Source organism: Amphibalanus amphitrite, unplaced genomic scaffold, assembly GCF_019059575.1.
Source record: "Amphibalanus amphitrite isolate SeventyFive unplaced genomic scaffold, NRLGWU_Aamphi_draft 000021F_arrow, whole genome shotgun sequence".
In the NCBI taxonomy this organism is placed as follows: Eukaryota; Metazoa; Arthropoda; class Thecostraca; order Balanomorpha; family Balanidae; genus Amphibalanus; species Amphibalanus amphitrite.
The window spans coordinates 1,357,753-1,370,352 of NW_024881517.1; the positions used below are offsets into that span (position 1 = coordinate 1,357,753).

General features: G+C 50.2%; 1 protein-coding gene across 1 annotated transcript; it reads right to left on the reverse strand.

The window, feature by feature from the left end:
• Positions 1-7,358: 7,358 nt before the first annotated feature.
• Positions 7,359-9,362, reverse strand: LOC122391245. The gene has a single exon (XM_043384993.1). It carries the CDS (start codon positions 9,360-9,362, stop codon positions 7,359-7,361), a length of 2,004 nt encoding a protein of 667 aa, XP_043240928.1.
• Between the last annotated feature and the right edge of the window lie 3,238 nt (positions 9,363-12,600).

Genomic DNA, 12,600 nt, shown 5'->3' on the forward strand with positions numbered 1-12,600 from the left:
TAGGTATACAGTTACAACAAATATATTTTTCGATTTCTTCAAAAAGTTTATGAACTTTTCGAAAACACCGGAATATATGTAATCTACCACCCAACGATGATTACGGAGCGAGCGAAGCGAGCGTAGTCTTTCCTTAGATTAACGGAAATTTCTGAGTATGAGCGGCCGGCCGGCCGGCCGGCCGTGGTCACGCTTTTGCGAGGCTTATATCTCAGCAACCACTTGACCGATTTACATGCGGTAATTTTTGTAGGGTAGCTTCATTCCTTCTACCAAGTATTGCACTATTCCCGATGCATGTGGGTGACCCCTTATGCACGTGCCACGTGCAAAACGAAGAGGTGTCACTTTTGTAATTGTTGCAATATCTCGGTAACTACTGGGCCGATTGCGCTGAGAGTTGGCATGTAGGTAGGCACCCACTAGGCAATACATATCCATGTGCCAGAGTTGGGGTGCTGCTGCACGTGCGCACGTGCAGGGGTCGTTTCCAGATCTCGAGAACGGCTGGACCGATTGCGCTCAAATTTGGTACACGGTTACGGAGCAGTTAGTAGGGTGCCGTGCACAAGTCAGTTGGGACCCATTTTGCACGTGCGCACGTGCAGGGTGCCGCTTCCAGATCTCGAGAACGGCTGGGCCGATTGTGCTCAAATTTGGCACATCGCTAGAGACCGGTTAGTAAGGTGCCGTGCACAAGTCAGTTGGAGGTACCCCCTCGCAATTTCGCACGTGCAAGGCCCACCCTCTCGCTCGCTCCGTTAGTCGCCACAAAAGGCGTTATACTGGTCTACTCTAGAAAGTTTTAGCCCAATATCTTAAGAAATGGCCAAGTTATAAGCATTATAGTATTTTTTAATCTATATTTTCGAAATCCATTTTCAGTACGTTTTTGATAGCGCACAGCAATATAAAACGCACCATCGTGTTCCTGAGCTCATACTGCATCTGAATAGGCAAGTTTTTTGTTCAAAAATTTCATTTTCAAAATTTCACCTTTTTGTTCATGAAAGTGACCTGACCTCAGGTAAATTCAGCTGAAAATGACCTCAAGTGACACAGACGACATTATTTTCGAAATCTTTGAGTACGATGGACCGTAAAACATGCATAATATACATTTGGAGTGTTATTGTTATCATTTATCCAAACTGTCTTGGATACCTATTCTACAAGATATAAAATTTCCACCTAGGATGACCTGGCCTTGACCTTAACCCTCGCCGGCCGAGGGGGGTACCGCCCCCCCCATATGTTTTTTTTTGCGATAGCTCCGAACACGCTGGTGATAGAGAGCTGAAACTCCTTGCAAGGTTACATGCAGTGTAACTTTTGCAATGTTGACCTTGCGTGACGTCATTTATGACGTCATTAGGGTAGGTAATATTAGTTTTTCGTCAATAACTCCCGATCAAATTGAGCTAGCGAGTCGGGGGAAGTCACCAATGGACTCAGGAAGACCTGCCGAATCGAAATGATATGCGACATGACCTACGTCGACCAATTTCGTGACCTGGGGGCGCTGACCTGACCGTGACCTGAGGTCAACACCCTAAGTTGACCTCACCCAAACAAAAAGTATATCATTCGACGCGCTTGAGTGAGGCAAACACGATGCTGCCAAAATCGAGGCTCTGCGGCCGTTTTTTTTGTGAAGATATTTACCAAAAACGGAACCGTACATACTTTGGGGGCACTTGACCTGACCTCAGAGGTCACTGGTTGACTTAGGACCTTAAAATCAGGTATCAAGCTCTGCGTCTCGTAACGGCGCACACGCTCGTTTTTTCCTCGACACGCTAGCTCCACCAGGGGCGAAACGGCGGGGGGGGGGAGCGTCGTACCCCCCCCCCCTCGGCCGGCGCGTATGTGGAAAACCAATAGGTCCGGCGAGGGTTATAACCCTCGCCGGCATAGGCCATTTTGTGTCCTTCGACGGCACAACGGGGGAGGCGTTGGTACGACCCCCTCGCGTTTGGCCCCTGATCAAGCGATAGCTTTGCGGAAAAAAACGAGCGTGTTGCCCGTCACGAGACGAAGCCGATGACTCCCAATATTAAGGTCTTAGGTCATTGGTTGACCTTCCAGGTCAGGTCAACGACCCAAAAGTCGGGAAAATCGGGACCTGTTAGAAAGTCGTAAAGTGTGGCTGCTATGTTTTTTTTTTCGGGGTGCTGATCACGAATATCGTGTTAGTGTTGATCACAGATGATGTCTTTAAGCATTTAGACCAGGTCGGGTCAGGTCAGGCTAGGCCAACTGGTAGGAGTCGTGACGGGTATTCGTAGTAGGTGTCAACCGCCTCTGACAGCTTCGTAACATGTTACGATGTTACGAAGGCACCAAAACTACTTCGTAAATGTTCAAATGGTTGCTAAATTCGAATTCAGCTCCAACAACTAGCCTAGAAACATGTTAAACTCGAAAAAGTGAACCGAGGTCACCAAAGGTCAATGAGCGGACCTGACCTTCAGGTGACCTTGACATCCACCCTAATGCATGGGAGCAACATCAAATCACATGTTTGAACGTTTGAAACCACGAAAAGCTTGCAAACGCGCGGCTAATGCGACCCGAGCCGATACGGCGAATCGCAATTCCGGCTAAACATGGTCTCGGAAAGTAGGCTACAGGTCAAAGGTCATTTAGGTCAGGGTCATGAAATTTTCAGGGTAGGTGTAAAATTGATTAACGCGAGGTTACTAAAATTTTTGTCGCGATCGGCCGCTTTTTACGCGAGTTATTCGTGAAAAACCTCAGGGGGTTGCATCCCCCCTGTGCCGGCGAGGGTTACAATTCGAAGTGCAAGTTCAGTACCCTCAGGGTATCTACGGCATAGGTCTATCAAGGAGTGCGTAAACCGAAGATGAGCCTGATCGTACTTGTTAGCCGGCAGTCAGAGCCTAAATTGTGAAAAGTCAAAATGCTGATAATTTTTACTTTGACCTGACCTGTGACGTCGTCGGTGACCTCAAGGTCAATGAAATTAGGTTTCACACAACAGCTTTTCCAGGCATAGGCGGCGGAACGGGGAGGGCACCGGGGCACCGTGCCCCCCTTTGACTTTGGCATTTTAACATTAGCCCTATGGGCGTTGCATGGAAAGAATGGGACTAAAAGTCGGCAGTGCCCCCCCCCCCCTTAATTGAAGGTGTTCCGCCGCTACTGTTTCCAGGGCTATCAGACGCCGTTTGAATTTTGACGATCGGCTCAGTAGTTTCGGAGATAGGAGGGGGGGGGGAGCTCCGTAGAGCCCCCCTCCCCAGTCACTCGCGTTATGGAAAATACCCCAGTCATGCGCGGGTTTATTGGTGACATGTCGGCAATAGGCTGTGCTAGGTGATTTTGGTAATTTTTCATGTCATTTCCGTGATTTCGCACAATATTGCTGGCAAATGACTTCCTTAGTTATTTATCCAGACAAGCAAAGCTATTAACGCGGCGTTTCCATTATAGTGCTTACACTACACCTGTAGTGACGCTCGATGTTGTCAGGGTATCGCGTGGGGTAGCGCCGCCCGGTTGGGCGGTATTGCCCTTATGTATTATCGCATACATATACCTATAGCCTTGATGCAATGGCCTTTTCACCAAAGTACATCAAACTTAACCGGGGCATGAACGGAGGAGCAGCAGCCATCCTAGCCCTCGCCGGACCTATTGGTTTTCTACATACGTGCCGGCCGAGGGGGGGGGGGGTACGACCCCCCTCGCCGTTTCGCCCCTGGTAGAGCTAGCGCGTCGCGGAAAAAACGAGCGTGTGCGCCGTTACGAGACGCAGAGATTGGTACCCGATTTTAAGGTCCTAGGTAAACCAGTGACCTATGAGGTCAGGTCAAGTGCCCTAAGGTACGGTTCAGTTTTTGGCGAATAACTTCGCAAATAACGGTCGCAGAGCCGCGATTTTGGCAGCATCGTCTTCGCCTCGCTCAGGCGCGTCGAATGATATACTTTTTGTTTGGGTCAGGTCAACTTAGGATGTTGATCTCAGGTCACGGTCGGGTCAGCGCCCCCAGGTCACGAAGTTGGTCGAAAGAGGTTATGTTGCATATCATTCGATTCAACAGGTCTTCCTAAGTCCATTGCTGACTTTCCCGACTCGCTAGCTCAATTTGATCGGGAGTTATTGACGAAAAACTAATATGACCTTGATGACGTCATAAATGACGTCACGCAAGGTCAACATTGCAAAAGTGACGCATCTAACCTTGCAAGGAGTGCATCAAATCACGACTCTGTGTGCTTGAGATAGTTGGAGATCGTTCCCGGCGCCAGAATAGCAGTTTTCATTTTTCCCCATTGACTTATAACCCGCGCCCCAGTGGCGGTCTCAGCCAACTTCGCCCTAGTGGGGGGGGGGGGGGGCATATGTGGCCCACCTCTAACCCACCTCTAACTAAAAAACTAAGAGGGCTAGAAGACGCGATAAAAAGCAGTCGATATCTCTCGATGCGTACGTTTGAAAGTATTTCAGTGATTTTTCATCTTAACCCTCGCCCCGTTGGGGGGGGGGGGGGCAGTTTGGCCTCCCCCTGTGGTTTTTCCTGAATAGCAAGCGCCAAATTTTCAGTACCTTCCCGGACATCAATTTGACACCTTCACACGAAATTTCAAGTGTTAGGTCACCTTAGGTCAGGAGTTATTGAGGTTAAACTGAGGTCATGGTCGAGCAAAAATGAGCAAAAAACATGCAATCTTGAAACGCTCACCAAATCTACAGTTATCAAGCAATTTCAAAGTTCCTTATATGATCTAGTAGACAAAAAGCGGCGCCACAACACTGCTATCTTGAATTTTAATTTTTTGGGGTTTTTGACACCTAAAAATTCAAAAAACTGATTTTTTTTGAAAAAACTAAAAAAACAAAAAAAATCAGAATTTCGAAAAAAAACGGTATATATGTGATAGTCCCTGCGCTCTTTTATATACATACCAAATTTCAGATCGATATATCGTTTTTTGGCCAAGTTATCGCGAAAAAACTGTTCAAAAATGATGACGTCAAATTTTTGAACTCAATTTTTAGCGATTCTAGACCACGTAGGGCCAAACAAAGACCACCATTGAACTCCCCGTGACGATCTGCATCAATTTGATACCCATTTTATGCAAAAATATCAACTTTAAAATTTGACCTAATTTGACCTGACCTTGACCTGACCTTGACCTGACCTTGACCAAAACGTGACTTAAGCTGGCCCCAAAGGCTGCCTGACCCACATAATCGCATTTGTCATGTAAAATGGACCATAAAACATGTATCACACGACACTTTCATATTGTGACCCCCCAGTGAACTGACCTCTGTGAACTGACTTGGTATCAGTGACCTCAAATAGCAAAATCTGTGTTTGAAGAACATTTCCTCATCGATGATTTTCAATGAAATGCATTTTACTCGATTTTACGACGCATTTCTTGAAATGCCTGTAAACGGTGAAAAGTCGACCTTTGACCTGACCTGTGACGTCATCGGTTTGACCTAGGTCAATAAAATTGGGTCACAAGGCTGTTCCCTGATAGGGCTATCCAACACCGCTTGCCGCTTGTCGCTAGGTTGCGTGGTTCTCGAGATCTTAGGGGGGCCACATTGCCCCTCCCAACAGGGCGCGTTGCTCGGCAGAGCCCAACGGGGCGCGGGTTAAAGCAATATTGGGGTCACCAGAGGTCATCAAAAGTCAAAATTAGTGAATTGTCATTATATTTTTCAGAAAACATACCATTTTTTCAGGAACTATGATAGCTAGAAAAACGCTGGGAAAAGCAATCGATAGCTTTTGATGTCTTCTTTTGATAACGTCATAATAAAAAATGACCTCAGGTCAACGGTTTAGCCTCCAGAGGGCAAAAACTCCAAAAATAACTGTTTTTACGAAAAGCGTTTTTCGACAATAACTTTTTATTTAAAAAAAGGCTAGGACATTTCTATTGCCAGAATCGTGTTCCTCTCGCCGAGACGCGTCGAATGAACTATAATTTGACCTTGAAAGGTCAACTTCAAAATTTGATCTCAGGTCAGGGTCATGACCTGACCGAAAAAGGTCATGTTGCATATCAGTCGATGCGTCTCGGCAAGACAAACACAATGAGGCCAAGCCCAATATTCTATCTCTTTCCAACCGATAATTATTGGCAAAAAGCTGTTTGTAGCCTCAAATGACCTCGGATGACCTTTCTTGAGGCTATCAGCAAAAAAGACACCTTGGTCGTCACGGGTGGTCCAAATCATTGTGATTCTGAAATATTTGGACTGTTCCTATGCGTACACACGGATCTAGAGGCATTTTCGTTTTTCTCCATTGACTTATAATGGAAAGGTCACGCCACTGACCTGACCTTAGGCCACGCATATAAAAAATCCGAGATACAAATTGTAGGCGGCACTTATAACATCATGCAATCCACCAAGTTTAAAACCTCTCTGACAAACACTGCAGGCTGGACATGATTGCAAACTTTTTTAGGCTTGGTCAGTTAACTTGACCTGGTGACCTGACCTGACATTACCTGGGGTCAAAAATTTCACACATTGTCCAAAATTGATGTGCAAAAGGCTACCCCAAGCGACGCAGCGCTACGCGCCGCGGTTTTTTATTTATACGAAAAAAACGCGACAGGGTGGTAACATATGCCCCCCCCCCCACTGGGGCGAAGGTTAATGGTGAGGTCACGAAAATGACCTGACCTCATATAACCTTTAGGAAAAATCCGAGATAGGTATACAAGTTGTGAGACTCGTAATGGATACTAGATCCTGCAAGTTTCATTTCCCTGTGAAAGCTCCTCTGGGGGTGAGGGCGTTGCGAAGTTGCGACATCTGAAGACCGTGCAGAGGTTCACTTATGACGTCATAGGTCAGTGACCTGACCTGACCTGAAAATTCGGTTAGTGTCAAAAGATCCGGCTTGAAGCAAAGGTCAGGTACAGGGTGTCCCAAAAGTAAGGTCATGATTTAAATGGGGGGGGGGCGGCACCCCCCCCCCCCTTCGGCCGGCGAGGGCTAGTAATGGGATCCAGCCTGTTTGATGCAAGCTGAATAAAAAACTAACTTTAACGCAATCTAGACGCTTTTCTACACGTAATCCACTTCCGGCTACACACAAGGTGGCCCAAGAGGACCGGACGGAAAATTATTTGATCGCGGTAGCAGCAGCTTAGCTTGGATCCATGGAATGTTGGCAAACACGATGCTGCCAAAATCGCGGCTCTGCGGCCGTTTTTTGCGAAGCTATTCACCAATAACGGAACCGTAACTTGGGGCACTTGACCTGAGCTCAGAGGTCACCGGTTGACCTAGGACCTTAACATCGGGTTTCAATCTCTGCGTCTGTTGTTGTTGTAGTTCTCCCCGGGTCGGCTCACGGCCGACCGTAGCCCAACGGCTCTTGGTGACTGAGGTAGCCGCGGCTCAAGGCCGCCACGGCCCCGCCGTCCCGAAGCTGCGTAGGGTCCGGTCTGATATTGCCGAGTAGGCGGAGCCTCGCGCCAGCCAAGCACGGATACCTCAGCAGCACGTGCTCCGGCGTGTCCGGGCCCTCGCGACACACCAGACAGCGCGCCGCCGGGCAGGCCAGATCACTGCACTGTGGGCAGTCGCGCTCGGGGCGGCGTCCGATTCTGTGAAGGTAGCTCTGCGAGCGGCTCCAGTGTCCCGCCCGCAGCTGGTGGACGTTGACCGCCTCGTCGCGAGACTCCAGGAGCACCGGCATCGGCATCCGGTCTCCCATGATGGTTTTGAAGAAGCTGTCTGGCCAGCTGCGACGCCATGCCTTGGTGGCGGAGCGGCCGACTGCCTTCACCATCGAGCGGACGTCCGTTGGGACGGCGTCTTGCGACAGGCTGGATGCCTCTTTAGCCAGCACGTCCGCTCTCTCGTTGCCGGGTATTCCGCAGTGCGCTGGGATCCACTGCATGAAGACTCGGCGTCCTCCGTCCGTGAGCGCCAGGAGCAGTCGCCATACGGCGGCGCCGAGTGCTGTCGCCTGGCTCCCAGCCCCACTCGCCAGTGTGGCGAGCGCCGCCTGCGAGTCGGCGCAGACGATGACCGGGCTCTCCGCCAGGCCGCCCTCCAGCTGCAGCAGCATCTCCAGTGCCCCGCGGATCGCCACCAGTTCGGCGCGGGTGCTGCTGCATATCTTGCCTGCAGGGGCTCGGAGCTCGTGTTCCTCGCCTGAGGGGAGGATTATCAGCGCTCCACTCCCTCCGGCTGAGACACCTCCCTCCGCCGAGCCGTCGCTCCACACCCATACGGCGTCGTCTGGGAGGGTGGCCAGATGCTTCTCCGCTCTCTCCCGCCGGACGTCGGGTGGTGCTGTGCGGCTGATGTGGTTGCCGATGTCAAGTCTGAACTGGACCCTGGTGTCATCGATCCACGGCGGGATGGTGACGTGCAGGCGCTCCTCCACAGGTAGATCTCGCACGTACGCGCTCACCAGGGCGCGCGCCCCCGTGTCGCGCCAGCCGGTGGTGGTGCGGAGCCGCCGTGGGGTCGTTGCTTCGGCCACCGCGCGCAGTGGGTCGCCGCTTCTTTGTGAGGCTGCCAGACAGCTCAGTCTGGCAGCGAGCAGGTCCCGGCGTGCTCTCACGGGAACCAGACCGGCTTCCGCGAGGAGCGAATCCCTCGGCGTGCTCACGGGGCACCCGGTGATAACGCGGGCTGCCGCGCGCATCTCCATCTCCAGTAGCTCTACGTGGGACTCGGACGCTGCAGGGAGCCATGCAGCCGCCGCGTATTCCAGGGCACCGCGGATGTAGCCGTTGGCTACTACTCGCAGCTGTGGCTCCCGCAGGCCCCAGGAACGCCCGGTCATCTTACGGAGCTGTGCGATCCTCGGCTCGGTCTTCTTCCGAACGCGCGCGCAGTGCTCGCCCATGTGAAGTTGCCGGTCCAGGGTTACGCCGAGAAGGTGAAGGTGTCTCCCAGCGTCCACTCGTGCCCCGTCTACGTGGATGTACAGGTCCCGGGCGTCGACGTAGTGCTGCGACAGGGCTAAAACTTGCGTTTTGCTTCCTGCCAGCCGCATCTTCCAGTCGCGGGCCCATTTCGCTATGGCATCCGCCGCTTGTTGAGCCCGGTCCCTGGCTTCCGCTATCGTACCGCCGGAACACAGTGTTGCGGTGTCATCGGCGTACAGGAAGACAGAGGTGCCCGGGATCCGCTTCAGCGCCGCCACGAGGTCCGCCGACCACAGCGTGAACAGGGTCGGTGCGAGGACGGACCCCTGCGGCAGGCCAGCTCGGAATGGGCGGTTCCGGCTCCGTGACCCATTGACCTCCGCGCAGGCGCGTCGGTCTCGGAGGAAGTGGTGAATCCACGTGACAAGGCACCGTGGAAGGTGATGGGACATCTTCAGTCGCAGCATCTCTGCGTCTCGTAACGGTGCACATGCTCGTTTTTTTCCGCGACGCGCTAGCTCCACCAGGGGCGAACCGGCGAGGGGGATCGTACCCGCCCCCTCCACTCGGCCGGCACGTATGTAGAAAAGTAGAAACCAATAGGTCCGGCCAGGGTTAACCCGCACCTCGTTGGGGGGGGGGGGGCAGAATCTGCCCCCTCCCGTTTTTTGCCAATAACTTCTAAACGTGTTACGCCAACGACGTCAAACTTTCAGTACTTTATCATACATCAATTTAACACGTTTCCTGAAAATTTGAGCGAAATCCATCGTTTAAAAAAAAAAAAAATACGTTTTAGTGACGTCATGTCCGCCATTTTCGCCTCAAAAACGGCAAAATTTCAAACGCCGCTAACATCTTCATTTTTAAAGGAATCAAGACGTAACAAAAAGGTTATGCGTGATTTTACCTTGTCTACCAAATGGCTATCAAAAATTTGGATTTTGGCCCCATTTTTTTCTTTAAAAAACTGACTTTTTTGGGAAAATGATAATAAAATCCAAAATTTTAAGTGTATCGAAAAAACCGGAATATATGTCAGATTAGTGGTCTATGTGCACCAACGTACTAATTTCTAGAAAAGTCGGTTAAAAAATGTGGGAGTTATTTAAAAAAAAAATTGACGTGACGACACACAAATTTTTTGCCAAACGAATTTTTTGGGAAGTTCTAGACATCGTACGAAAACAAAAACAGCACCATTCGATTCGCCGTGAAAGGCTGCATCAGATAGACATATTTTTAGGCCTTAACAACCAACTTCAAAATTTGACCTTACTTGACCTGACCTTGACCTGACCTCGACCTGAAATTCATCCAAATGTGGTCCATATCACTTATGGAGTGTGCCTTTTGAATTCTATGAATAAAATGGTCCATAAAACATGTGTTGCACATGCCCTTTCCATATTTCGTTTTTGGTGACCTGACCTGACCTTGACCTTGTCCTTTGCATGACATTGTATGCAACAAATATTGTCTTGGTAGCCTAAGAACACGTTTTGGGCAATCAGTCTCAGTCCATTCTTCGGCAACTACGGTGCAAGGCCGATACTGTAGAAACTTGCATTTTGTACCCTTGACCTGACCTTGACCTGATCTCCGACCTACTTAAGCAAAAAAATGGGCTCTTAAGATCCGTCTTGTTGAGAGCTTTCGATTGCTGTTTTCCCCGTCTTTCTACGACCATCGGTTCGGAAGTTAGACGGGGGGGGGCAGAATCTGCCCTCCCCCCCCCCTCCAGCAGGGCGCGTATGGCTGAATAGCCCAGCGGGGCGCGGGTTAAGGCTCTTTGGTCCCCAGAGTCGTGACTACTAAACTATTCCATTTTTGTCCCTACTTTTTCGTCGGGAGCGCTCTACCAGGTTTGCCTACATATCTTTGGAGCTTGGGCATATATGCTGGTAGTTGCAACTGGCATATTGCATGAGAGAACCAAATTTACGGACTTCTTCTCACAATTAGCGTACAAAAGCGAAAACAAGCTGGCTGTCAAGAAGTGTCGGAATTTCTGCAAGCCATGCCTTCACAGCGCTCACTGCTCAGCTCAGCTGGGAGACTCGGCCGGCGACTGGCCCTGTCGCGCCATCTACGCTGTCGTACCGGCACCTGCGCAGGGCAGACTAGGTGGCAGCACCGGCCTCCCTCGCCAAAACACATGGAAACTTATTTTGGTGCCAGGAATGATCTAAAACTAACTCAAGCACAAGGAATCGTGATTTCATGCACTCCTTACAAGGTCCTGTGCTTTAGTTCTCCATTGTTGGCCAGTAAACTTGCGTGACTAGTTAGTGACGTCATATGACGTTAACTCATATATGACGTTAACGTCATTGGGTTTTGGGCAATACCTACGTTCCGATCAAATGGAGCGAGCGAGCCGGGAAAGCCACCGATGGACTCGGCAGGACCTGTTGACTCGAATGATATGCTATATGATCTCATTCGATCAGATTCATGACCTCAGGGGCTCTGACTTGACCTAGCCCCGGGGTCAACACTTGAAGCTGACCTCACCTAAACAAAAAGGATACCATTTGACACGCCTGAGCTAGACAAACAAGATGAAGACAAAAATTTCGGCTCTGCAACCACTCTTAGCAAAGTTATTTACCAAAATTCGAACCTGTGCATTAATTAACCCACGCCGGACCTATTGGGTTTCTACGTTTCGCCCCTGGTGGAGCAAGCGTCGAGGAATAAGCGAGCGTGTGCGCCGTTACGAGACGCAGAGATTGATACCCGATTTCCTAGGTCAAACGGTGACCTCTGAGGTCAGGTTAAGTGCCCCAAGGTACGGTTCCGTTTTGGGTGAATAATTTCGCAAAAAAACGGCCGCAGGGCCGCGATTTTGGCAGCATTGTGTTCGTCTCGTTCAGGCGTGTCGAATGATATACTTTTTGTTTGGGTGAGGTCAACTTAGGGTGTTGACCTCAGGTCACGGTCAGGTCAGAACCCGCAGGTCACGAAATTGGCCAAAGTAGTTCATTTCGCATATTATCACTGGTATCGCATATTATATCGCATATTATCAAACACGATGGTGATAACATGAATATCATACACATTACACATTCACTGAATCATAGGTTGTTACAGAACAAATGCTTCGGCAAAATCCGTCCGTTTAGCTGTTTGGCCTCTGTGGTACACAAGCCATAGACCCGAAGTCATATCTGAGGGGAAGTTGGCGAAAGAGCTTTAACCCTCGCCGGCACAGGCCATTTTGAGTCCTTCGACGGCACAAGGGGCGGGGGGGGGGGGGGGGTTGGTACGCCCCCCCTCGCTTTTGGCCCCTGATGGAGCTAGAGCTTCGTGGAAAAAACGAGCGTGTTGCCCGTCACGAGAGGAAGCCAATGATACCCAATTTTGAGGTCCTAGGTCATCAGTTGACCTTCCAGGTGAGGTCATTGACCCAAAAATCGGGAATATCGGGACCTGTTAGAAAGTCGTAAAGTGTGGCTGCTAGGGGGTTTTCCGGGGTGCTGATCACGAATATCGTGTTAGTTTTGATCACAGATGATGTCGTTAAGCGTTTAGACCAGGTCGGGTCAGGTCAGGGGTCAGGTCAACCGGTAGCGGTCGTGACGGGTATTCGTAGTACCTGTCATCCGCCTCTGACAGCTTCGTAACATGTTACGAAGGCACCGAAACTACTTCGTAAATGTTCAAATGGTTGCTAAATTCGAATTCAGCTCCAAAAAC

Excerpts from the sequence above, each read along its gene's own strand:
- LOC122391245 (XM_043384993.1), bottom strand. The coding sequence starts at position 9,362 with ATGCTGCGACTGAAGATGTCCCATCACCTTCCACGGTGCCTTGTCACG.